Source organism: Anolis carolinensis, chromosome 4 (genome assembly GCF_035594765.1).
Source record: "Anolis carolinensis isolate JA03-04 chromosome 4, rAnoCar3.1.pri, whole genome shotgun sequence".
NCBI classification, from domain to species: domain Eukaryota; kingdom Metazoa; phylum Chordata; class Lepidosauria; order Squamata; family Dactyloidae; genus Anolis; species Anolis carolinensis.
This window is the reverse complement of record NC_085844.1, coordinates 33,534,049-33,559,931: the sequence shown is the minus strand read 5'-3', so window position 1 is coordinate 33,559,931 and position 25,883 is coordinate 33,534,049. Positions and strand designations below refer to the sequence as shown.

Below are 25,883 nucleotides of genomic sequence, written 5' to 3'. Positions count from 1 at the left end.
GCCTGCAGACTGTACTTTGGACCACCCCAATTGAGAAGATTCTTCTGATATTTTTCAGCAAAAATGGGGATGGGGGTCAGTGGGGTCCCAAAGCTATGCTGGACCCCTTACAAATGCTGTGTGCAGCCTGCTGGTCACAGACTGCCCACCCCCATACAGCAAATAAATAAAAATCGATTTTGTCCATGGTATTTTATTTTATTTTATTTTAGCCAACTTACTGCAGAGAATGACAGAGATATCTGGAACTGGCCTGCAGGTTTTTGACACATGCTAAAAATCTTAAAGGTGAGTAGGAAGAAGCATCTGTCTCCAGGGGAAACTGGAGGTTCAGTGAAGGCTTGAATATTCACGAACACACATACAAAGAGAAGGAGAAAAAGAGGAGGTAAGGGAGGCTGACGGACCTACAGCACAATACCTAGCATATTTATTCAGAAGTAAGTTGCAATGAATTGAATTGAACTTAATGGGAGTTAGATTGTCAAGGACAGAACGCCACAAGATTCAAAGTAACAGAGTTTATTAGATTACAGAACTCAAAAAATGCCCGTAAAACACAAGGGCCAGGCAGTTTTTGCCTTTAGGAGCAAAAAGGGGCAAAAGTAAATGTTCAAAAGATAAACCGGATTAAACCGGAGTTTAATCCGGGTAAAAACAAACTGCTTGCGTCAGCCTGGGTATAAACGAAACGAAAGCCAAGGAACAAAAGATACAAAGAATGCAACTAATTGGCAGCAGATTCCTCTCTGCTGCCAACACTGTGCTTAGAGTAACTTGCGTCGCTCCCCCACACACACAGCAGACAGGATCTCCAACACGAGTAAAACAGCCAAGGATTGTAGCAGTTGAGTAGACCAGTTCCGTTCCGTAGATCAAAGCCAGAAGCAGACGTTTGTAGTTTTTCCAAGTCCAAGAAGGGGGGAAGACAAGCCGTGGTCAGTTCAGTCCGAGTTCTCAAAGCAGGAGATGGCGTCCGTCAAGAAGACGACGGAAGGTCAAGCTAATAAGAGTAAGCACAGGTTTGCACAAACAAATGCCCACACAATCCCTCCCGCCGTCTGACCCTGGATTCCAATCAACTTACGTCACAGCACAGGAAAGCACACAAGTCTTCAGGGAAGCGTCCCACACACACACGGATCCCAAGCGTTTGCCCAGATTACCTTGCCCAACGCAATTTGCAATTGCTCTCAAGCCCCATTTTATGCCAGTTACAAATCTTCATCACTGTCAGCTGTCCTCCTTAACCCGGGCGTTTCCTCATCACTTTCCTCGTCAGAGCTGGAACACCTCTGACTACGCCCAACAGCATCTCCAGCTGTGGATCCCGTCCCATCCCTCCAGCTAAGCCATGGGTCTAATCCTGAAGGTCCCCATTCATCTTCTGTCCCATCATGGCCAGTGGCACCCACTTCCTCCCTTACCCGAGTCCAATCCATCTCATCCTCCTCTGAGCTAACCAGCCCCTCCTCCATTCTCTCCGTAAACCCTTCGAAAGACTCCTCGTCAGATGGTGCTGCAAATATGTCTCGCAGTCTTTTTCTCTCTCGCTCCTCGAGAGTATCTGACTCTCGAGGAGTCTTACGCCCACGTCTGTCAGTAACAGAGCCATGAGGCTCAATCATAACACTATCCCCTCTCACAAAGGCCTCCTCCCCCGATGGCGGAGAAGTGGCAGTGATACCCTCCGCTATAGCACCACGACGACTAGAGGTATCAAGTTTCAACAGTGAACGATGAAAGACTGGATGGACCTTTAAACTAGACGGTAAACGCAAACGAAACGCAACAGAAGAAATCTTTTTAACGATAGGAAAGGGACCCAAATACCGAGGCGCAAACTTTCCCCCAGCCTGTTTAATATGTTTGGAAGATAACCACACCAAATCCCCTTCTTCCAACTCCTCCCCTGCCTGCCTGTGGCGGTCAGCCTGAGTCTTCTGCGTTGCCTTAGCTTCCAACAGTAAGCGACGGGCAACATCATGCAATGCAGCCATTTCCGAAGAGCGGTACACAGGGTCCGAAGAGACCACATTGGTCGACGGCGCCACACCTCCCCGTGGGTGAAAACCATAAGTTAGCTCAAATGGCGTATGCTGACTAGACGTGTGCACCGCATTGTTGTAAGCAAATTCCGCCACCGGTAACCACTTTACCCAAGCCGTGGGTTGATCTAAACAAAAACAACGCAGATACTGCTCTAAGAGCCCATTAACTCGTTCCGACTGTCCATCCGTTTGCGGATGGAAAGCTGAAGACACGTTTAACTTAGTCCCCAAACACTCATGGAAGTGTTTCCAAAAGCGTGACACAAATTGCGGAGCCCTATCTGAAATAATCACCTCGGGTGCTCCGTGCAAACGATAGATGTGCTTTGTAAATAGTAAGGCCAACGTAGGGGCCGCCGGAATGGTTGAACAAGGAATAAAATGAGCCAGTTTACTAAATAAATCCACCACCACCCAAATACAAGTATAACCCCCAGACTTAGGCAAATCTGAAATAAAATCCATGGAAATGATTTGCCATGGCCTCTCCGGAACAGGTAAAGACGATAACAACCCTCTAGGGCGCCCAACAGGCGTCTTACTCTGCTGACAAACGGCGCAGCTGTCACAAAAGCGCAGAATGTCTTGCCGCATCTTTGGCCACCAGTAGCTCCTGGTGATAAGCTGTACGGTCTTGAACCTGCCAAAGTGCCCAGCCATGGGTTCGTCATGGTGGGCTCTAATCACCTCCAACCTGAGGGTCCCTACTGGTACGTAAACCTGCCCCCTACGCACCAATACCCCGTCTTGATCCTGGAGATGCGGCAGTATGGTACGGTTACCTGCAGAGAGCAGCATCAGTTGCTCCTGAGTCCACACATCATCCTTCTGAGCCTCAAGGATCTGGTCATGTAACCCAAGCTCATTATCTACAACACACAGAGAGGCAGTAGGCAAGATGGTCTGACATACTACCTGCTCATTGGTCTTAAATTCCGGCTTGCGGGATAAAGCATCGGCCCGCAAGTTTGCCTTCCCCTCCACGAACTGCACCTTGAAGTTAAACCTGGAGAAAAACAAAGCCCAGCGGATTTGACGCTGGTTTAACTTCTTTGCTGTTTGCAAGTGCTCTAAGTTCTTGTGATCAGATCTGACCACGATCTGGTGCCGTGCCCCTTCAAGCCAGTGCCGCCACACCTCAAACGCCACCTTAATCGCCAACAACTCCTTCTCCCATATGGTATAGTTTTGCTCGAAGGGTGTTAGTTGCCGCGAGTAAAATCCACAGGGACGCAAGGTCCCTGAGGAATCCTTCTGAGACAATACAGCCCCCAACGCGTAGCTAGAAGCGTCCGCTTCTACCACGAACGGTCTGTCAACATCAGGATGGGTTAGTATGTTGTCCGATTGAAAACTAGACTTTAGTTGTAGAAACGCCTCGTGAGCTTCCCGCCCCCACACAAATGGCTGTTTCTTGCGCAGAAGCTGCGTCAAAGGTACCGTGAGCTTTGCAAAATTCGGAATAAACTCCCGGTAGTAATTAGCGAAACCCAAGAACCTTTGTACATCCTTCTTAGTCTTCAGCTCCTGCCATGAGTTGACGGCGTCAACCTTATGTGGGTCCATTTTAAGTTCCCTACCTGACACTACATGACCTAGGAACTCCACTTCAGGCACATGAAAGACGCACTTGGAAGCCTTGGCGAAAAGCCCATTAGCCCGCAGTCGGTGCAGAACCTGCTTGACATGTTGACGATGTTCTTTCTCGTCCTTAGAAAAAATCAAGATATCATCCAAATAAATCACTAAAAATTGGTCAATTAGGTCCCTGAACACATCGTTCATGAACCTCTGGAATACCGCAGGAGCATTACAAAGCCCAAAAGGCATGACTCGGAACTCGTGGCATCCGAAACACGTGTTAAATGCCGTCTTCCATTCATCCCCTTCCCGTATACGGATTAAGTTATAGGCCCCCCGCAGGTCAAGCTTGGTAAAGACCTTAGCCCCTTGCACCCTTGATAACAGTTCCGAGATTAAAGGGAGCGGGTACCTATCCCGAATGGTGTATTTGTTTAGGATCCGATAGTCGCAGACCAGCCTAAGTTCCCCAGTCTTTTTGGCTACAAAGAATACTGGTGCCGCAGTTGGAGAACTAGATGGGCGAATAAACCCCTTGGCTAAGTTTTCATCTAGAAACTCCCGCAAAGCTTGCCTTTCCGGTACAGTCAAGGCATACAGCCTCCCTGCTGGCAGTTTCGCACCTTCTGCCAACTTGATGGCGCAATCATATGGCCTGTGCGGTGGTAATTTGTCCGCTTCTCTTTTACAAAATACATCAGAGAACTCCCCATACTCAGCAGGCACTCCCTCCATATCAGAATGAGTAACATTTAGAGTGCAACAATCCTGCCTCTTTAAGATCACTTTACGTGTTGCCCAATCTACTTGTGGGTTTACTACAGCTAGCCAATCCATCCCCAGGATCACATCATATCTAGGCAAGCTCGTAATATCCCACACAAACGTTCCCGTTACTCCCTGCACCTCCCACGTTACTGCTGAGGTTTCATGGTTAACCACCCCAGTCTCCAGCAGTCTCCCATCTGCTCCTTCCACCCACACGTCGCATGCCTTGCGCACTCTAGGAATGCCATGCTTCTTAGCAAACTCAATATCTACATAGGAGACCGTAGCCCCTGAGTCCAGCAGTGCCAAAGTAGAAACAAGTTCCCTTCCCCCAACAGATAATGTAATGGGTACGAAAACATGCTTCCTCCCCTCAGTTGACTGCTTGAGGAGCCCTAGTGCGTTGGACTCACGTCGCACTAGGGCTGGCCTTTTCCCGAAAGCTGGGAAGGTTTCACATTACAATTTTTGGCAAAATGCCCAGCATTCCCACAGTACAAACACAAGCCCAGCTGCCTCCTACGGCTCTTTTCCTCTGTAGACAGCTTTTTAAAGACCCCAAGCTCCATGGGCTCTTCCCCCATCACCACAGGTGCCCTGGTTACATGCATGGGTGGCGCACACATTGCTTTTGAGTGTTTACGAGCCTCGAACCTTGCGTCTAAACGCAGCACCTTAGCTACTAAGGCGTCCCAGCTTTCAGCCGGCTCCAAGCGTGCTAATTCATCCTGGAGCATATCACTTAACCCGGCAGTAAATAAAAGCATGAATGCATTTTCCCCCCAATCCAGCTGGTGGCGATACAGGTTAAACTTATTTAAGTAATCCAAAACAGTCCCCTTTCCCTGTTTCAACCGATACAGAGCCCACCCAGCGTTCTCCGTGCGGAGAGGATCCCCAAAAGTATCAGTTAACAACTTTTTGAAATTATTCAAATTGTCCTTGACTGGGTCATTTCCCAAAATTAAATTAGTGGCCCATTGTCCTGCGGGACCGGTCAACAAACTCAAAATAAAGGCCACCTTGCTAGTGTCTGTAGGAAAAGCATGAGCACTGAGCTGAGAAAAATGAAGCTCCACTTGTGCCAAAAAGGTTGGCAACTTGCACCTGGTTCCGTCAAAGCGTTCAGGAGTCAAAACATGTCCTTTCACAGCCTGAGCTGTTTGGCTAACGGTAAAAGCCGTTTGCAATTGGTCTACTTTGGCCCTTAACTCATCCATCGTCTTCCTGACGGGTTTATTGCTGTAATAAACTTTTTATGGGCGTTGGGCAATCTGTCAAGGACAGAACGCCACAAGATTCAAAGTAACAGAGTTTATTAGATTACAGAACTCAAAAAATGCCCGTAAAACACAAGGGCCAGGCAGTTTTTGCCTTTAGGAGCAAAAAGGGGCAAAAGTAAATGTTCAAAAGATAAACCGGATTAAACCGGAGTTTAATCCGGGTAAAAACAAACTGCTTGCGTCAGCCTGGGTATAAACGAAACGAAAGCCAAGGAACAAAAGATACAAAGAATGCAACTAATTGGCAGCAGATTCCTCTCTGCTGCCAACACTGTGCTTAGAGTAACTTGCGTCGCTCCCCCACACACACAGCAGACAGGATCTCCAACACGAGTAAAACAGCCAAGGATTGTAGCAGTTGAGTAGACCAGTTCCGTTCCGTAGATCAAAGCCAGAAGCAGACGTTTGTAGTTTTTCCAAGTCCAAGAAGGGGGGAAGACAAGCCGTGGTCAGTTCAGTCCGAGTTCTCAAAGCAGGAGATGGCGTCCGTCAAGAAGACGACGGAAGGTCAAGCTAATAAGAGTAAGCACAGGTTTGCACAAACAAATGCCCACACAATCCCTCCCGCCGTCTGACCCTGGATTCCAATCAACTTACGTCACAGCACAGGAAAGCACACAAGTCTTCAGGGAAGCGTCCCACACACACACGGATCCCAAGCGTTTGCCCAGATTACCTTGCCCAACGCAATTTGCAATTGCTCTCAAGCCCCATTTTATGCCAGTTACAAATCTTCATCACTGTCAGCTGTCCTCCTTAACCCGGGCGTTTCCTCATCACTTTCCTCGTCAGAGCTGGAACACCTCTGACTACGCCCAACAGCATCTCCAGCTGTGGATCCCGTCCCATCCCTCCAGCTAAGCCATGGGTCTAATCCTGAAGGTCCCCATTCATCTTCTGTCCCATCATGGCCAGTGGCACCCACTTCCTCCCTTACCCGAGTCCAATCCATCTCATCCTCCTCTGAGCTAACCAGCCCCTCCTCCATTCTCTCCGTAAACCCTTCGAAAGACTCCTCGTCAGATGGTGCTGCAAATATGTCTCGCAGTCTTTTTCTCTCTCGCTCCTCGAGAGTATCTGACTCTCGAGGAGTCTTACGCCCACGTCTGTCAGTAACAGAGCCATGAGGCTCAATCATAACATAGATTGACAGCCTTTAATCAGAGATAACAAATAAGTTAATCTAAAGTAATCAATGACAAAGCCCTGTAAGATCATGATTTCATATAGAGTTTTAGATACAAGAACTAACAATGAATTTCAGGAGAGTTAGCAGGAAAGCACTTACCATTCTGTAAGCACTGTCAGTTTGATAGAACAGCACTAATAGCAAAGTTTTCAAAAACACTTAGATTAGGTGACCCTACTTCCAGTATTTGATTCCTCATGTCGAGGCAAAAAATTCTGCCCTTGAGTAGAGGACATTTTGTAAGCATAAAAAAGTGACGTTTTGATACATGAACTCTAATTGTAGTAACAGAAGAGCACAATTTTAAGCATAGACACAGTTTGGTGTGATAGATGAGCCTGCCTTGTTGATGACAGATGCATGGAAGGCTGAATTGGAGAAATACATAGTTTTGTGCCATTTTCAATAAACAGGTAAATTGTTAAGTAGCCCCTTTCTGTCAGTTCTGCCCTTCTATCTGATATGCTGTTGTTCCAGGACATCCATGGCCATCTATTGAATCTGTCAAATATATATGCTTGAGACAACGAACACTGTTTTCAATTTGATAACCATTTTGAGTAGTTGAACTTTTTACAATTCCTATGGCACAAGGAAAGGTCCCTTTCACTGCTAGGCAACTTTTACAGATGCTGAATAAAATACCAGAGGAAGATACAAAGAAAGGCTCTCTAGTTCTTTCTCCTTGTTCTAACATCTCCCTCTAAGACTGTGTTGTGGCTTTTATGATCTTCAGGGTAAGGGTTTCTCTCCAACCCATCTCCTTCACAGGAACATGGAAAAGACAAAACCACCTTCTCTATGGTTGCTCCTAAGTTGTGCAGTTCTCTTTCAGGGGCATCTCATGGATCTCTTCCACTGGCAGGCAGACTTACTGTACTTCACCACATAATAGTCACCCCTTTCCCCACCTTTTTGAATACAAAAAAGGGGGTGCAACTATTACATGGTGACAACTATTATGTGGTGATTTTTTTTCAACTATGTGGCTTCCTGTAGCTGCAAAGGGCACAGGAATGTGGGTGGATGAGCCTTTACCTCTCTGCGCTCCTGCCTCTCAGGGCTACAGGGATTCCTTCAGCTGGAATGACCCGTAGCTCCAAGGGATGGGGAGGTGGCATGACTATTATGCATGGATCATCCATTATACTTATTTTGGTACCCCATGCTGGGTTTACTGTTTCAACTACAAAATTCATTTCCTTGACAAATAATGCTGCCTCCTTGACAGATAACGCTCTATAACAATTCTAGATATTCTACTTTTAGTAGCTTATTTATTTATTTATCATGTCAGAAGTGAATTGAGAATACAGTTATTATATATTTTATTCTGCAGAAGAGAAAACAGACCAATATGTGCTGAAACAGTCAAAATGTGAATTATGGATCTAATAAACATATACCAGAAACTACTTCTACACTTGACTGCACTTGGGTCAGGATGAGGAAAGATTTTGCTAAAGATCACAGAACATAACTAAAGATCACAGAGTGAAACTATGTATGCCTTGGAAAAGCTGCTCCTGTCACTAACAATAGAAGGGATGCAACTTTATTTCTGAATTTCATTGAATGGAGCAGTAGGCTTCCTTCATGACCTAGTCAAGAACTGCAATGGGTAATGAAATACTTTTAAACTAACATGTAGGGAAACGTTGGCAGGGACTAAGAAGCATCTGGTTCAGGATAAGTCATCCTTTTTAAAAAGATCTGAATTTCCCTTAAACTCAGTGCAGAATAGAAACATACACCAAGCATGTATAAGAAATACAAATCAAAGGAGTCAAAGGTATTTTAAAAGCTATGTGCACAAAGAAAAAGAAAAACATATTTTGAAAAGATATAAGGATGGCTGAAGGTGATACTGAAGCTTCATAGCCATAATGAGTGACTTATAGTTCATGGTATTAGAAAGGTGTAAAGAGAGGGGACTGTGGGAGCCAACTGTTGCTAACCTGAAAACCGGCCGTGGCATGTCTGAAAATAAAATGTAGGATAATGTATGTTTTCTATTTGTGGCTGTTTGGAATCAATTTTCATGGGTTGGGGAAAATGTTGGAGCATTCTAAGTCTTTGTGCCTTCTTGGAGGCTTCCAATATCAACTTCTTTTTGGAAGTGATTTTCCCCAGCCAATTTTCATGGGATTACTGGAGGGGAGAAATATCCCTGAGAGCGGCATGCACCCTAGAGGCTAGAGGAGATTTTTAAACTGTATGCTGTGACACATGAATGTGTTGGCTCCAGTGTGTAGACATTAGGGGTGTGCACGGCACCATTTTTCAAAATGATATCCAAGAATTTCAGCAGTTCCAGAAACTGAACCTCTGGAAATAGGATGGGTGATGGGGCTTGAATTGACTCAATCGAAATGGACCACATGGAGGCCGACACTGGCTCCCCACCACCACCACCCCAGGCTGCCTGAGCCAATCAGAGCAAGAAAGCATGCGGTTTATATATACCAGGGTGAGCTTCTCAATTTTCCTGTGGTGACCTGGTTTCTGAGAGAGAGAGAGATTGGGTGCTAGCTAACTTCGTGGTTCTATCTCAGTGCCATTGCTGCCTAGGATAGCTGTTTGACTCAATTCCAATCTTTTTCTTTGGTAATTTTATTCAGATTTCTTAGTTTAATATATTTCAGGGTTGTTTTTTTTTTTTTTTTTTGCTATTTCACTAAGCAGGAGAGGGTGGGCATACTTCGGGGGGGGGCTGTGAAAGGACATTTTAGGGGTGTTTGTTAAATATTTTTTACCTTGGGGGGGTAGTTTAGGGAAGGGAGGGGACAGCCTAACTCCCTTGAGTCCCCACAGGGAGAATACTTGTATTTTAATTTCAATCCCTTCCCAGTCGAATGTGAACATAACAAGAAATGACAACAATATTGGAAATAAATGTTATAATATTACACATTATATACTGTATTTAAAAATAGAAATGAGATATTTTCATGAAATATGTTGTGGCCCCATACATTTTGCTATTACAATTTATGTATATATCCCTACCTCTCATAAGGACCTCAAGCCAGGGCTGATAGTGAATGAGAGACTCCCCCCTGGGCACACAGAAGACTGGGTGACTTAGACGGCGCTGAATAGACCACGTTCTGGCACCACTTGATGTAGAGCCAACCTTTAAGAAATGGGGCCACAAACTGGAGTCCACAAAATGTGAATATGGAGAAGACCAAACCACAGACCACCTATTACAATACAGTCTGAGCCCTGCCACAAACACATTGGAGGACTTAGCAACGCCAGAGGCACTCCAAGTGACCAGCTACTGGTCAAAGGACATTTAGTATAATGCCAAGTTTTTAACTTCGTGTTTTTAAATACATTACCACTGTACCCTAAGTTTGCTTCTGATAGGTTGGTTTAGTCTCTGGTATACTAAGAAAATTTGAGTTGTTGTATTGTGAAATGATGCATGTCTAAAAAGTGTGTCACTAACATGAAATGTTCTGAAAGCTCTGGGCTAGAGTTTCCCTTGACTTAGAACTAAATATGCTCTTTGATTATCATCATTACACCAATGGAAAAGGGTTACTACATTGGTTATGGAGCATTTAAAAACATAAAAAGTGGCTAGTGGGGAGAAACAATAATTAAACTATATGTAGCCTTATTTTGTTCCAACAGAATAACAGTCCAGGACTGTATGAAGTAAAGATAAGATGCAGAGACAATTTTACCTGCTGAACGTAAAGAAGAAATATGCACATATCAGATAAAAGGTATGAAGCTGAGTAAAAGAATGTTCCAGAACTCAGGGTCATTAATTACATACATTCATTTTCTGGTAAAAAAGATGAAGATTGGGAGTTTTCCACATTTGGCAATGACAAAAAAAAAAAAAAGAATTTACAATGCAGACATCTAAAGCTGGTGATTAGCTCTGTAGCACTTTATCTAGAAACAACACAACTGTCAATAAATTGACAAAGGAAGTCAATGTTAAGTGCAGATTTATCACAAATCCTAACTTGGCTTAAAATTAGTCAGGGAATATATATAATCAGAATCATTGTGGATATTTCCTGAAACAGAAGAAAGTGAAGCAAAAAAAGAGACTGCTAGAAAGGAGGAAGACCTTCACATCTATTTAAGAATATTTTCACCGTTTCACCTGGAATCTTTACATGATTTCCCCAAAACTTATGTAGAACACTGATACCCTGCATTTCACAAAGTGTTTTCAGATTTATAATCTAAATAGCACAGGTCACACAAGAAAAAGAGGATAACTGTGAGGTAAAAGAGTGAGCATCTATCCAGCCACTGGCCATGACATGATGGTGCTCCTAAACACCAGAAGAATTGTAGTTGGAATATGGAGGGGATCCACAATCTTAGAATCAGTATTGCATATAAAACATAATGATGTTGCTTGTTTGCTTAACTGCAGGAACAAGAAGCTGCACAAGAAGCCCTTTGACTTAATAAATGTTAACATTAGCTTGTCACTGAGCAGATAAGTTATCAAATGCAGCAAATGGACATTGCTCAAACAAAAAAATCATACCCTGTCTCCTACATTAACTACATTTGGAATGAATTAAACACATTCTATTAAAATATTTTTCTAGGAACAGGAGTACAGTTTAGCCATCTACAAAGGACATTCATAATAGCCTGTCTTAAAATAAAAAACTAAACTTAATCAGATTATAAAAATAACTAAAATGTGAGCTACAGAATGAATAGGAGTTTATTATTTATGTTTCACCATCATACCAAGAAATACCCTGTGAAATAAGGACAAAACAAATTCAAAATAAAGGAAAGCATTTTCTACTCTGCTATCCCAGAAAGCTAGTAAAGTCACTAATATAATTGTATTTAACAGAATACCAGTCAAATGTATAAGATCAGTTAATAATGAAGAATTAAGGAAATCAAAGGATTATCATATTTTATGTTGATTAAAAACTGATCTAAATATCTAGATGGTGCACAATTCATACTGCTCATCCATCAACTGATAGACAAATTTTTCTCTGTCATATTAGCTTTACCTATACTGAATATTAAAAAAAAAAAACAGCTAGAGGTACCTGTGCTTGGATACCTGCATGTGTTCCATGATTTTCTTGGACCTCATCAGTCCAAAATTGCCTGTCCTAGGACACTTGGATTTCAGTTGAAGCACGGAGCCCGCTGGCTTCCATCACATGACATAGATAAACTTCCAGCAAGGCTCTGTGCCCCAACTGAAATTCAAACATCATAGCGGCAGGCTTCCCGTGTTGCATAAGAAACAATGGGGGTAGTTAGCCAGTGATGCTTCTCTCTGTGGGCTGCAGTGAGTAGCAAGGTGGGTGATGCAGGGTGTGGGGTGGTGGCTTCCCCACACCCATGTCAGGCCCCACCTGAATCGCCACAATCTGTGGCTTATCGGGAGGTGAATGTAATGAGGTCATAAACCTCACTCCAGAAGATTCTAATAGAAACTATAGCTCTCCTAAGGATGGAGTTCACTCACTCTTTATCTTGTTTTACCATGCTTAATTGCGAGACATTGTCTATTTTGAATTTTCTTCCCTATTAACAAACTTGATCCATATACCAAGTGCCTTCTGCAGGCATGTAACAGCATCCAATTCTCATTAGTTTCTGGTTTTCCTCCCGGCATTGCCCCCCCCCTCCCCCCAATTCCTTGCTTCCCTTTAAAAATCAATCCTTGGTTTATCTTTTTAATCGTATGTTAGAAATTTTGGCCTTGCAACAAAAGGCCCAATGCTGCAAAGATGCCTCTTCTCTCTCATTAAGCAGCCCTGTGCCTGAAAGTAGCACAAGACCCGACTTTAACTTTTTTTTTTTTTTACTTAAACATTGTCTTTAGCTAAATAGGAATTCAAAGGTCTAACAGGGTTTTAATTATATATAATGTTGCATTATAAAAACAGCAACTGCTAACTTTTCCCTGCCCGGCCATTAACGCCTATTGCATGACATTGTGTGTTATGATTGAGCCTCATGGCTCTGTTACTGACAGACGTGGGCGTAAGACTCCTCGAGAGTCAGATACTCTCGAGGAGCGAGAGAGAAAAAGACTGCGAGACATATTTGCAGCACCATCTGACGAGGAGTCTTTCGAAGGGTTTACGGAGAGAATGGAGGAGGGGCTGGTTAGCTCAGAGGAGGATGAGATGGATTGGACTCGGGTAAGGGAGGAAGTGGGTGCCACTGGCCATGATGGGACAGAAGATGAATGGGGACCTTCAGGATTAGACCCATGGCTTAGCTGGAGGGATGGGACGGGATCCACAGCTGGAGATGCTGTTGGGCGTAGTCAGAGGTGTTCCAGCTCTGACGAGGAAAGTGATGAGGAAACGCCCGGGTTAAGGAGGACAGCTGACAGTGATGAAGATTTGTAACTGGCATAAAATGGGGCTTGGGAGCAATTGCAAATTGCGTTGGGCAAGGTAATCTGGGCAAACGCTTGGGATCCGTGTGTGTGTGGGACGCTTCCCTGAAGACTTGTGTGCTTTCCTGTGCTGTGACGTAAGTTGATTGGAATCCAGGGTCAGACGGCGGGAGGGATTGTGTGGGCATTTGTTTGTGCAAACCTGTGCTTACTCTTATTAGCTTGACCCTCCGTCGTCTTCTTGACGGACGCCATCTCCTGCTTTGAGAACTCGGACTGAACTGACCACGGCTTGTCTTCCCCCCTTCTTGGACTTGGAAAAACTACAAACGTCTGCTTCTGGCTTTGATCTACGGAACGGAACTGGTCTACTCAACTGCTACAATCCTTGGCTGTTTTACTCGTGTTGGAGATCCTGTCTGCTGTGTGTGTGGGGGAGCGACGCAAGTTACTCTAAGCACAGTGTTGGCAGCAGAGAGGAATCTGCTGCCAATTAGTTGCATTCTTTGTATCTTTTGTTCCTTGGCTTTCGTTTCGTTTATACCCAGGCTGACGCAAGCAGTTTGTTTTTACCCGGATTAAACTCCGGTTTAATCCGGTTTATCTTTTGAACATTTACTTTTGCCCCTTTTTGCTCCTAAAGGCAAAAACTGCCTGGCCCTTGTGTTTTACGGGCATTTTTTGAGTTCTGTAATCTAATAAACTCTGTTACTTTGAATCTTGTGGCGTTCTGTCCTTGACATTGTGCAAGTCACAGTCCCTCAGTTTCAGAGGAAGACAAGGGCAAGCCGCCTCTGACTAAATATTACCAAGAAACCTCCATAGGCTCACCTCAGGGTTGTTGTAAGTCTGAAACAACTTGAAGGCACACAATCACTACCATCACCTAAAATCAGTCAATTAAAATTCAAAATCTGGATCTGGATAAATATTAGTGTACAAATAGTAGTTTTGTTCATGAATTAGGTAAAGACCTATGCAAGTTAGGACTGCTTAATATATTTGCTAAGTTTATAAGTTTAGATCATTCTTGACCTCAGACTGGACAACTACCCCCTTCTACATATGCACACTTTATTCAATAATAGCAAAGTCAAAAGCTGCTGGACACAGCACTGAATGAAATCATCTCTGTGTCACTATGCTGTATATAGAGAGAGGATCTTTTGCAACTTTAAAAATATCTGCCTGAAAAGGAAAGTTGTGCAATACAGTAACTTAAACACAGACATGGTGTGTACATGTTTGAAAAAGAGATATGTTTCAAATAGCCCTGAACCCAAGCTGTAGAGGGCATTGAACTGTGTCTTGAAACAAACTAGTAGTCTGTGATGTTGTTGCAACATGTTTTAACATAATGGAGTTGTTTAATCAACTCCACTGAAATGGAGATCAGATCTTCTCCAAACAGAGGAATTACGGGTGTAAACATGGAGGTACCTAATAGCTCATTGTCTTAACCTGGTCATATATTGATTAGTTTACTTAAATTTTATGATTATTGCAGGAGGGCTTTCTCTCAATCCCACCACAATTGAAGGCACATTTGGAGAAATTATGTGAGATGGCTTTTTTGGTGTCCACTCCCAGGCTGAGGAACTCTGCCCATATGAAACTAGACTGGAGCCTTCAACACTCTCCTTTCACTTGCAGAAAATATGTTTTTTTAAAAAATAAAATAAAAAAATAAACGGGCTTTGGCAATTAGCTGGATACCTTTTAATGGGATGTGGGCACACTGTATTATTTTCAGAGGTACATTTTAAATGCTTTTAAACTGCTTTAAAAGTAATGCTAATAGGATAATGTAATTGCTTTTAAAATAAACAATGCTGTTTATCATAAACATTGTGTTTTAGCCGTCCATTTTTAAATCTATGCTTGAGCTGCTTGGATTCCGTGTTGAGAGAAAGGCACGTTACAAATAATACAAAACAAACAGTTATAAACACTCTGTTTTCTCTTCAGATCGTATAAACAGATTTCTCTCTCTATTGAAATGCCTAGAGAAGTCCAGGAGTTTCATGTGAATATTGGAATAAATTAACAACATAATCTATTTGTTTATTAATTAGTATAATCACTTTTTTTAAAAAAAAAACAAAGTCACTGGGAAGTTTTTAGTCACTTCTTAAGGAAGTAAATCTTAACCAAGCATAGAGTGAAAGAATAGTTCTCAAGACACCAATCAATTGGACATCTAGGTATGGACTCACGCCATTATCAACCTCTGTTTTCAAGAGGAATTCTAGTTTGACAGGATACATAAGGAAATCATCACTTGAAAGCAAGAAATAACTGGAAGGATGACCAAACATGGGATGTGGGGGAGCACAAAAATGGCTTTCCAAATCTCAATTCCTGCAGAATATCATATTGAAGTTCACAGCGCTTTCAGAGTACTATGTACTTAACAATGTTTCCTATGTTAATGCATAATTACTTTTCTGGAGCTAAGGTGTAGTTTCTCACCTTGAAGAATGCACTGGAATTGACACAGCAGTGTTTTCTGCCATGGTTAAATGTGTGACTCCCACACTCCACTCCTTAGAACAGCAGGATATTGCACCAGGGCTGGGGAGAGCTGGGTTCAGATTCCCATTTTGCTATGAAAGTAATTACAGGATCGTGTGCTAGTCAGTATTCATCTTAACCTAACAGGCAGATTTGCTGTGATGATCAAGTGTGGAAGGAAGCAATATATATCACTTGAGATCACTGAACAAAAAGTATGAAATAAGTGCTATTACTGTTAGCATAATGTGAAATACGAATATAATATGATTTCACATGCCGCTTTTGAAACAAAAGGTAAAACCTTCATTAGTTGTAAACCATGAGCTTCAAAAATCATTATGCCAACTGGCAGGATTTGTGAAGATTATGGTAAAGCACCAGATCCTGCCTAATCTTGCAAGCTAAGTAAGGTCAGCCCTGGTTAGTACATGGATGAGAACTACCAATAAATACCAGATGCTGAGTACCTCTGAGTATTCCCTTGTCTGAGAAAATCCTATAAAATACATGGGATCACTATAAGTCCACAGGTGATTTGAAAGCACATGTACACAGCACAATAATTAGAAAGGCAGCAGGTTGGCCAGATATTTGGCATCATAGGTATCACTCTGTGTTATTTATTTTAAAAAAGCTTTAAGAAACTTCACTGATATACATGCATAAAGGCAAAGAAAATTGTTTTTCAGCCAATTTTAATCAATCTAAACTTTACTTAGGCATAGACCTGACATTACCTGAATACAGAAAGCATTCTTTGTCAAAAAGCCTAATGTGAATATTGAAATTAGCTCCCCACCCTGATTCTTTCTAAGCAATTGACCCTGAAAAGTTGCCAAGAGGTTGAGCAATGTTCATAAAGGCTTATAGAGGTAGACAAGAGGTTAATTTGCTACTGAAAGCTTCAAAGAACACTTTAGAAAATCACAAACCATTTGAATCCCCAAAAGCCATTTGTTGCCCTTGTAGTACATGAGTACTTTCTCCCAAGACACTTAAATCAATATTTTCAGGCTACATACCAACATTTTGTTGTTGAAAAATAACATGAATACAACTCAGCTGCATTTTTTTAAAGAAGGCTAAGCACTTGCATATGAAAAGGTTGCAGTTTTCCTTTCATTACCTGTAAGTGATATGTTTGTGTTGCCACTTCTGTCCTGTTAATGCATATCGCTTTCGACGAATATTAAATCGAGAGTTGCCTCTCGTCTGATCAGGCACTCCACAACGAGGCTTCTTCATCCAGCTTGAAATTTTAAAAAAGACAAAGAAAAAGATCAGAAGTATACAATGGCAACAACCCCTTAATATTTCCAACATGGACCATGTAATGAATGAATGATCACATCTCTTCCCTCCTTCCTCAGACGATGTGGCTTCCTATTTCTCTGCATAACCTCAGATAAACAGGGCTGGCAAAATATATGCTTTTTATTTTAATTTGATATTAAAAAGTATAAAATTAGTAAATTTTGAATATTTTCTTTAAAAAGTAGTATTTTTCTTATTGATTAATAAAAATGAGGGTAAATTAAAGTGATAACCCCATCAATCATATTTCAAAGGTAGTACACATAAGGTGTTCTCTTTCTGGTTGACTCTTTCCCTCTCAGAAGTGCCCAATCTGTAGGACTGCAAAAGCACAGGAAAAGCCCAGGAGCAGAAAATTTGGGGAGATGGACTAGATCTGAACAAGGAGGAGAGGCTTGAATGTACATACAAGGTATACCCCCTCCCCCAGTTGTATGAATGAAAAATTAACCTGAAAACAATTCAAAATAATTGTTTGCTTTGTACCTAGCTTCTAATTAAACCAATTATCTCTGAATACATATTAAGAGTGTATTAAACAACAATGTCCTTTTTCCAAAACTGATGATTAAAAAGAATCTCCCTCACTAGAGGTTCAAACTGTGATCATAATGGAATCCACCTGAGAAACAGTTTAAATTATGATAGAAAATCATAATCTCAGTCAACTTGATTTGAATCAAATCAGACCTGCTAGCAAACACTAAGAAACAGCAGAAGATATCTGAATAAGAAGTCAGGAAGGGAGAAAAAGAGTGGTAGGCAGAGTTCTAATTCATATGTTACAAGCTCTGAGCAAAATAAGTTAAAAATGACAGAATCTGACCATGTTATTGTAAAGGAAACACTGGATTCCTCTACAAAAGTCAGTGAGGATCTCTTCAAAAATCAAATTCCTTTGAAAAAGGGTGTTTAAAGAAGCAATTAGAGATTAGTGTCCTGATTTCCATATGGTCTTACATTGTTTTACAAGCACCACATGATTAGAGACTCCAGTTATGTCCTTAAATCACCTGTCAACTCATGATGGCCCTATGAATTTCATAGTTTTCTTAGGAAAGGAACTCAGAAGTGGTTTTTCCAGGTTCTTCCTCTGAATATAGCCTACAACACCAATTATTTCTTGGCAGTCTCCCATCAAAGTATTAACCAGGACTGATCCCATATAGTTTTCAAGATCTGATGGAATCTGGTATCTTCAGTGTGCTATTTAGTTTTGTGCTATTGAAATTGTGTTGTCTATCTTTTGCTAGATTTAAAAGTGGCAGCCCCGGTTGGAGGAAGTGAATGCTGTTTCCAGTGGACATTAATGACTATATTAACATTTACACGTGGATAAGCTACCATTGATTTAATTAATCTATTTTCACATTTTGGATAAAATCCAAAACAGAGTTAGGAGATATTATTGATTTCCTTTCGCTAAAATATGTCAAGGTTTCTGCTGAATTGTGGCTGTGGTGCTTAGACACATTTCACTTTTGCAAACCAATTTGTTTGAACAAGCTTCATTTCATTTCCTCTGAAATCCCCTCACCAAAAAAAGGAGAAAAAAAAGAAAACCTGACTATCATAATTGAGTTTCTTTGTGGTTTCTTTCCAATAAGAGTATTAGCCCTAAGATGGTTTTGCGGTGAAATGTGACCCTTTATATCTAAATCTTGGACAACCTGGACACAAATTCTGCAGCAAAGACCCAAATAGTTTTCACATGGAACATGAATCTACAACAGAATGTTGCAATAAATTGGCTGTCTTGCTGTGTGATACATATATACAGGATCAAGCTTCACTGCAAGAGAAAGTAGCAAGTTTAATGGGAGCAGCTATCAATGCCCTATTTAATCCCAATGTTGTCTGGGGGCTACAGCAACATTAATTGAATCTACACTAATTAGGGGGAGCTGGACTTGCTTACAAGACCAGCCTTTATTCAGGTAATTAAATTTAAACACCCTTAGCAAATGGTATACCTATGTGAATTTAACCATTCAGTAATACACAGCTACAGTACAAAAAACTGCAAAACAAACATTGAGTGTGCGATTCATTTAACTCTCCCCCTTATCATGCAACAAAACAAATCACACACATACAAACACAAAAAGAGGAGCTACTGGGATTGCTTATCAAAAAAAAAATGCCCTAGATCCAGAAGGGCATATCCAAGTTCTCGGGTATGAACAAGCTCCTGAGAATATCTGAGAATACCCTCAGGATTGTATCCCATCATATCATGAAACTATAATTTAATAATTGTCCATTCTGAGTAAGTATCCAAACTAGAGAAGAAACTATATTTTTTTCTTGTCCAACAGAAGCTTTGAGCTCAATGCTAGTGAGCGAGATAAAGAAAAGTCTTTTGGTGTTGGTACAATGGAAACCGTGTATGCTTGCTGTGATAAGAGCGGGCTTCCAATTTAAAAAGAATGTTCCAAACAAACTATTCATTTCCTCAGAAAACAGATCTTTTCTTCAACAAACAATAGTTAGCAGATTCACAGTACTAGAGAGGCAATGGTTCAATCAAATTCAGGAAATATTAGCTGCATATTATAATTGTCAGTTCTGTAAACAGACAATGTCATGAAGTAAAATTACTAAATATTTAAATCAAGCATGGAGTTGCTTTTCTAACAATGTCCTACAAATATTTCATTGTCTTGTGAGTTTGAATACTATAATTCTGGAAAATTCCCAGTCAACATAGCCATGCTGCCTAGGCAGTTTTCAGAGTCAAAGTCCAATGGTAATAATCACATAACTCATTCCATAAATGTAAGTGCCTTTCTGTGAATTTTAAGCAAAAACAACTTCCTGACTGTTCAAAAAGTGGGACACAAACATGCAGCTCCTATTTCAGGAACCACAGGGGCCATTGGAAGAAAAGTAATAGTTCAGTGTGGCAACACATGCTCTCAAAACACAGGTTGGGAAAGATCTGTATCTGAGACTCTGGGCAATCACTGGTAGTTGTAAATATGCAATTGTAGACTTGATGGTCTGATGGTATGACAACATGGGGTGGACCATGGAAAGCAAAAGGATATAGAAGTACTGCAAGTTCCTCCATCGTCACATGAACTACCAAGAAACTATTGCTGTATCAGTGCAGGCCCTACTGCATCTGAATAGAGGGTTTATGTTTAGATTTTACATGCCAAAAAATAGAATTACTTAATGCCATTGTGTGTTTCCTCATTGTATACATTAATGTTTGTGATGCATTTAAAAGGTCATAGCATTATGGCACTTAGTCAATTGTGTAACTACTTTCAGCTCCAACCTACTCTGTAGTAAGTCCTGATAATTTGAAACACCTTTCTTGATGGTTATCACCATAATGCTGTAGAAGCACATCTGTCAAAACCTGGCAGATATCTCTTTGGCACTAAAATCCCTGAATAAGAAGTGAATTAATCATTTGGCTTTGTGACCTTTTCAATCAACTCATTTAAATACATATGTTTGCATGTTAGGGGGTGGAAGTGGTTGGAACACAATCTTACAATTTTGAATGCATGTGAACACAGTAAAACAAAATGGATTTTAAAAGAAATCAAAATTATCCAGTACAGCCAGATGTTTGTAATCTCTGAAAAATGTACTGCTCAGGTGGTGTGCTATTCATTCTCTACTTGCAGTCCATATAAACTCTTACGATCTTTCTTTCCACTTGTATAAATAAAATTCTGGTTTGCAACTGGTTATAAAAACAGGTGTGATTTTCCCTTAAAAAACAAACATACATACCTATTATATGCCCAAAACTTGAGACTTTAGTCTGAATGAATGTTAGAATAGCATGCAGTTGACATGCAGTTAAACTACACATATATCACACCAAGAAGAAACACTCATACACATTGCAGTAATCAAATAACAAAAGACAGATGCTCTCACCTTAAGGTGATATCACTACATCAAACGAAAGAGGCAAGGGATAAAGCAAAAACAGAACTATTATCCTATGTTAGAAATATTCCACACACAAATATTACACATGGACTGTCACTGGAGCACTCTAAACTATCATTCCAAAATATTGCTGTCTGAATGAAAATTCACCTAACCATGGGCTAGGCTTGGTGCAAATTAACTGGTGTATCTTTCGGTTGAAATTACAGAACCCACAACTATATTCCCTCAACCACCATCCCCTATCTTTAGATCGTGTTGATTTATAATTTTATATCTTTCTCCCAAATGTGGGATTCAAGACGGGATGCAACAAGATTACATGGAGATACAAATAAAGACACAAAAAGTTATAATATGAAAATACAATTAAACAAATTATACTTTGCATATTCGTTTATATATTGACCTCATGTATAAGTCAAAGGCAAGTTTTGGTTCCAAAATTATGGATTTTAATATGACCTGTGTATAAGTCAAGGATTATTCCATGGAGAAGAGAAAGCACCAATGCCACCTCAGGGGACCAGCTGCCCCAGGCCACTATTGTATGTCCTTGCTCAGGCATTTTAAAAAGCCAAAAGTTGTACCATAATGGCAAGAGAGGAGAGGGCGTGATATATCTGGGATGAGTTAAGCTCTTGCTTTTTGTCATTTACTCAGAAAATGGATTTGTTTCTTTTTTGATAAGGCACAGTAGTCACATTGATCCACAAATAAGTTGATACAGGTTCTTTGGAGTGGGTTTTTCATTAAAACTTCTAGACTGATACATGAGCATTAAGGTTGATAGGAAATCATATTAATTATGTAACAAGCAATTTAAAAGCAGTCAATAAAAAGCATACCCACTGGGGTAACTGAGAAGTCCCCTTTCTCAGTAGCCGGTCAGTTGTTAAAACGATTAAAAAAAATTAAAAGGAATTTTTTGCCTGTCAGCACCAAAAAAGGAAACATCTTATAGCATACATATTTAACCCTCAAAGGGTGTTCCCAAGATGGTTTACATACAAAAAGGTATTTTAAAAAGCCAACACAGCACATACATAGAGAGGCAGGAATTGGAAGCCAGATTAAATAAGACGGTTCAACATCTTTATTGCATGAACCAATGCAAGCCTTATGTGTAAAGAATCTTCCTCCTCACTCAGTACGTTACAATACCGGGGGCCTGATTAAGACTTGGTGGCTCATTCCCCATTTCACTAGAGCCAAACCTCTGGTTAGGCAGAAGGAAGATCCATTTCAGATAGCAGATAGCGAGAAGAGCAGAAAGATGGTGAGATTATAGGAGGACGAAGCTATGGAGATCATATGGGTTGCCCTGTGCCATCTATCTAGGTCAACACTCACAGGCAGCGACATACTCAGATTGATATCCTCAGTGTAGTATTCTAGCCTGACACCTAACATGGTGAAAGTAATATTCATCTATCCATCCATTTGAAAAGAAATTAGGAGATACAATATATACATCAGTTAGCAAATTGTGTTGAGTCTGCCCTGTTTTCACTTTAACTATGGCTGAGTTTTAACGTGTTATTAACTATAGTTAAAACTAATCACAGTTTACATAAAGATTATAAACAAGGGTTCAAAGCTGATTCCCATCCTTCCTGCACTGTTAAATATTTTACTCACTTTTTCCAGAGGAGGAAGTGGGAGAAAGGAAATAACTTGACAATCCAATCCTATTTTTAAAATGTCCATAAAGAGACAAACGTAGGAAGCTACCTTATACTAAATCAGACTTCTTGCCCTCTAAGCCCAGTATTGCGAATTCTAGGATACATATAACCAGCTCAGACTTATCCCTGCATGCAGATTGCCTAGATCCTAAGATTTCACAAGATGAAAAATATCCAAAACAACATTACCAGCTAGAATTCAGCTGCATCTCTTTGACTTTGAGAAAACGATAATCAAGTGGTAATGAATGTGAGTGATCTAATCCGTAAAATGAAATACAAATTGGCCACAGCAAAAATTCATAGTTTCCATTATATGATTGTGTGAGCTAGTATGGAAACAAATTTTCACCAAAGGTCTGCTGGCATTTCATGAATAGTGGTAAAGATTTTTTTTTTGCTGACATCACTGCCTTAGAGGAAATATGTAATTGTTTCTTACCTGTGTTCAGTCATGCTTGCCACAAATGTTTAATTACCTGTGATCTAGTTGTTGACTTAACTGTTTCTTTCATACCAGTATTTTCCAGGAAATTGGGGAGCTGAACTATGATCAGATCATGTATGTTTAGAGTCAGCTGTATCAATTGTTTCTAAAGATGGCCATAGAAATAAGCCTCCATTTGCTAGCAATGAAAATGTCAAAAAATATTTGAATGAAGTGATCTATCCATTACAACGGAGTCATTATAGGCTCCTATCTCTACAGACGCTTATCTTCTAAGTCAGTACAGAAGCAAGAACCATTGTGATCTGCCACATGTGTTTGGCAAGATAAAGTAGTCTTAGAAAATATGAAATCCCAAACAACTGGAGTTCCCAAGGATCAAAGTCTACAAGTCTTCTGGAGCGAACTCTGCCAACTTATATGTAGAGGTTATTGGGTGGCAGGAAACTAACTCCGTTCTGTTACACCAAGCACAACACAAAAGCTATTGTCCTTCACAAAAGGAAAATGAACCCACCAATGTTCACTGGTGCTTGGAATATAGTCTACAGGTGGTCTAGAGAAATATTATTTAAAAGGATTACCAGTGGATCAGGTGCCAGACCATGAGAAGGTTAAATTGCCTCTGAATCTGTCTCTGTCTCGGTTCTATGTGTATATGGGCATTGAATGTTTACCCTATATGCATATAATGTGATCCGCCCTGAGTCCCCTTCAGGGTAAGAAGGGAGGAATATAAATACTGTAAATGAATAATAAATAAATAAATGAGCCACCTCTTGTCAGTTGTCAGTCCCTGGAAAAGATAAAATTGTAGCCAATGGGCGTAAATGTGATACCAGTCCTTGGCACAATTGGGGGGGAGGGGAGAGATGATCTACTACTGCTTGCATATTAGAGAGTTTAAAGAGCAGTGGTTTGAAGGATGCTCCTTCTTTTTTCTATTAGGTATCAGAATTAGCAAGACAAGAACACTAACTAGCCTGAATATTTCATGGATTTCAATAATTTCCTAAGGTGTATTGATAGAATAAAAGTGCATGATATAACCTCTGGGGATGCCTTCCATAGATGTGGGCACATCTATGGCAGGCATCCTCAGAGGTTGTGAGGTAATGAGGTACCTCACAGCCTCTAAGGATGCCTGCCATAAATGTGGGCGAAACGTCAGGAGAGAATACTTCTGGAACATGGCCATACAGCCCGAAAAACATACAACAACCCTAAAACAAGGCAGTTTAAAGGAAATTAAACAGTTTAACACAATGTAAAACTATGCACACATGCAGATTTATATAAAACCAACTAGGCTCCCAAAACATCAGTTAAAAACTGAGATTTTACTTGATGCTAGAATGGCAAAGGTGGAGCAAATCAGAGGAGAGTACTCCATAACTGTGGTGCTATGGCAGAAAAGGCCCTTTCATATGTCCTCACACAACATATTGCCTTTACTATAGGACTACTAGTGAGACACAGAGAAAAGCCTCTTTAGAAGACCTCAAACTTTGGAGAAAAGCTCCTTTGAGTTAAACTCCAAGGCTCTAGGGGAGTCTATGCAGCTAAAGCTTCAATTATACAATGCAAGTACTGAACTGGCAACCAATACCATCCAGATAGAATGACAAACCTAATTTAGATCTTCTCTGTGACATAAGACAATGAAATGTTTCTGAATAAACTGTAGAAATGGGAAAGCCTTTAGACAGAAGGGGGCAATCAATACCTGTCAAAGAGCCAGAATTGATAATCTGACTTTAAATCCTATAAATATAACATATCTAATACATGCTAAAATTCTGTACAGACAATTCTTAAACAAGCCTCTTAAATTATTGTATTTCAGTTGAATCCATTTAGCCATTTTCGGAATATAAGCTATAGCATCTACTGTGTCCCAAAATTATAATGTTGAAATTTGAGTCATCTCTCTCAGTCTTCACATAGGGCTGTGACTTATAGAGACATAATTAGTCCTGCACATCTAAACAGAGATTGCAGGTAGATGCGACATCATAAGAATTACACCCTAATGCTTTTGTGTGCCAAAAAATTCCTTTTGGGCCATCTGCTATAATCTAGCCTTTGTAGGAACTCTTTATGTGTACTCAGAAGTCTCACATATGCTAGCGTGCCCCTTGATCTCACACTTCAGTGAAGGGGTCTGCTTAGTACATACTTCACACTGAGTACACAGAGCCATCTTTTCTATTGAAGAGAAATCCCGGCTGCTTAGAAATCCTGGAATGGAATCAGTGTGTTTGATGTAAGTTCTCCACGAGAACAGCTTGGAAATATCTATGCCTAATCCCCACCTCAGCTAATACTCCCCGTGTCAATCCCTCAGCAGCAACCAGGTGGTTATTTTAATTGTTGTTTTTATTCTTGTAAGTAAGCGGCATGTGATAATTGCTTTTCAGTGTATATAAGAAGTGGCAGAAAAATATATGTGGATAAAGATTGAAATGTACACTATACTAATCGACATTCCTTTAGGGATAGTAAGGAAGTCATTTGTCAACCTGTCTAAGAATGGGACTGAACTGCATCTGAACATAGCTATCTTCAAGATGCCATGCCTTTCCATATATTGTGATATAGTTTTTGATTTTAAAAGAATGCCATAATTGATTTTATCGTTCTCACTGTCAGGGGAAAAACTTGGAAGTGTTCATTTAAATATGAATTGAATAGGAATTTGTTTATAAAAACATCAACAGATTAATACAGAAGCATCACAGAATGAATTGACC

General features: G+C 40.7%; 1 protein-coding gene across 3 annotated transcripts in view; it reads right to left on the bottom strand.

Moving 5' to 3' along the window:
* Positions 1-25,883, bottom strand: part of mmp16 (matrix metallopeptidase 16) — a 215,524-nt gene that overhangs the window by 89,296 nt on the left and 100,345 nt on the right. The window contains exons 3-4 of one of the 3 annotated variants that reach the window (XM_062980199.1): positions 20,980-20,994; positions 16,889-17,011 (exon numbers count right to left, since the gene is read on the bottom strand). In XM_062980199.1, the coding sequence (XP_062836269.1) occupies positions 16,889-17,011; positions 20,980-20,994 (138 nt within the window). Of the gene's footprint in view, positions 1-15,717; positions 15,962-16,888; positions 17,012-20,979; positions 20,995-25,883 lie in introns of those variants that run through there. The other 2 variants (XM_003219534.4, XM_062980200.1) reach the window with 2 other exon arrangements.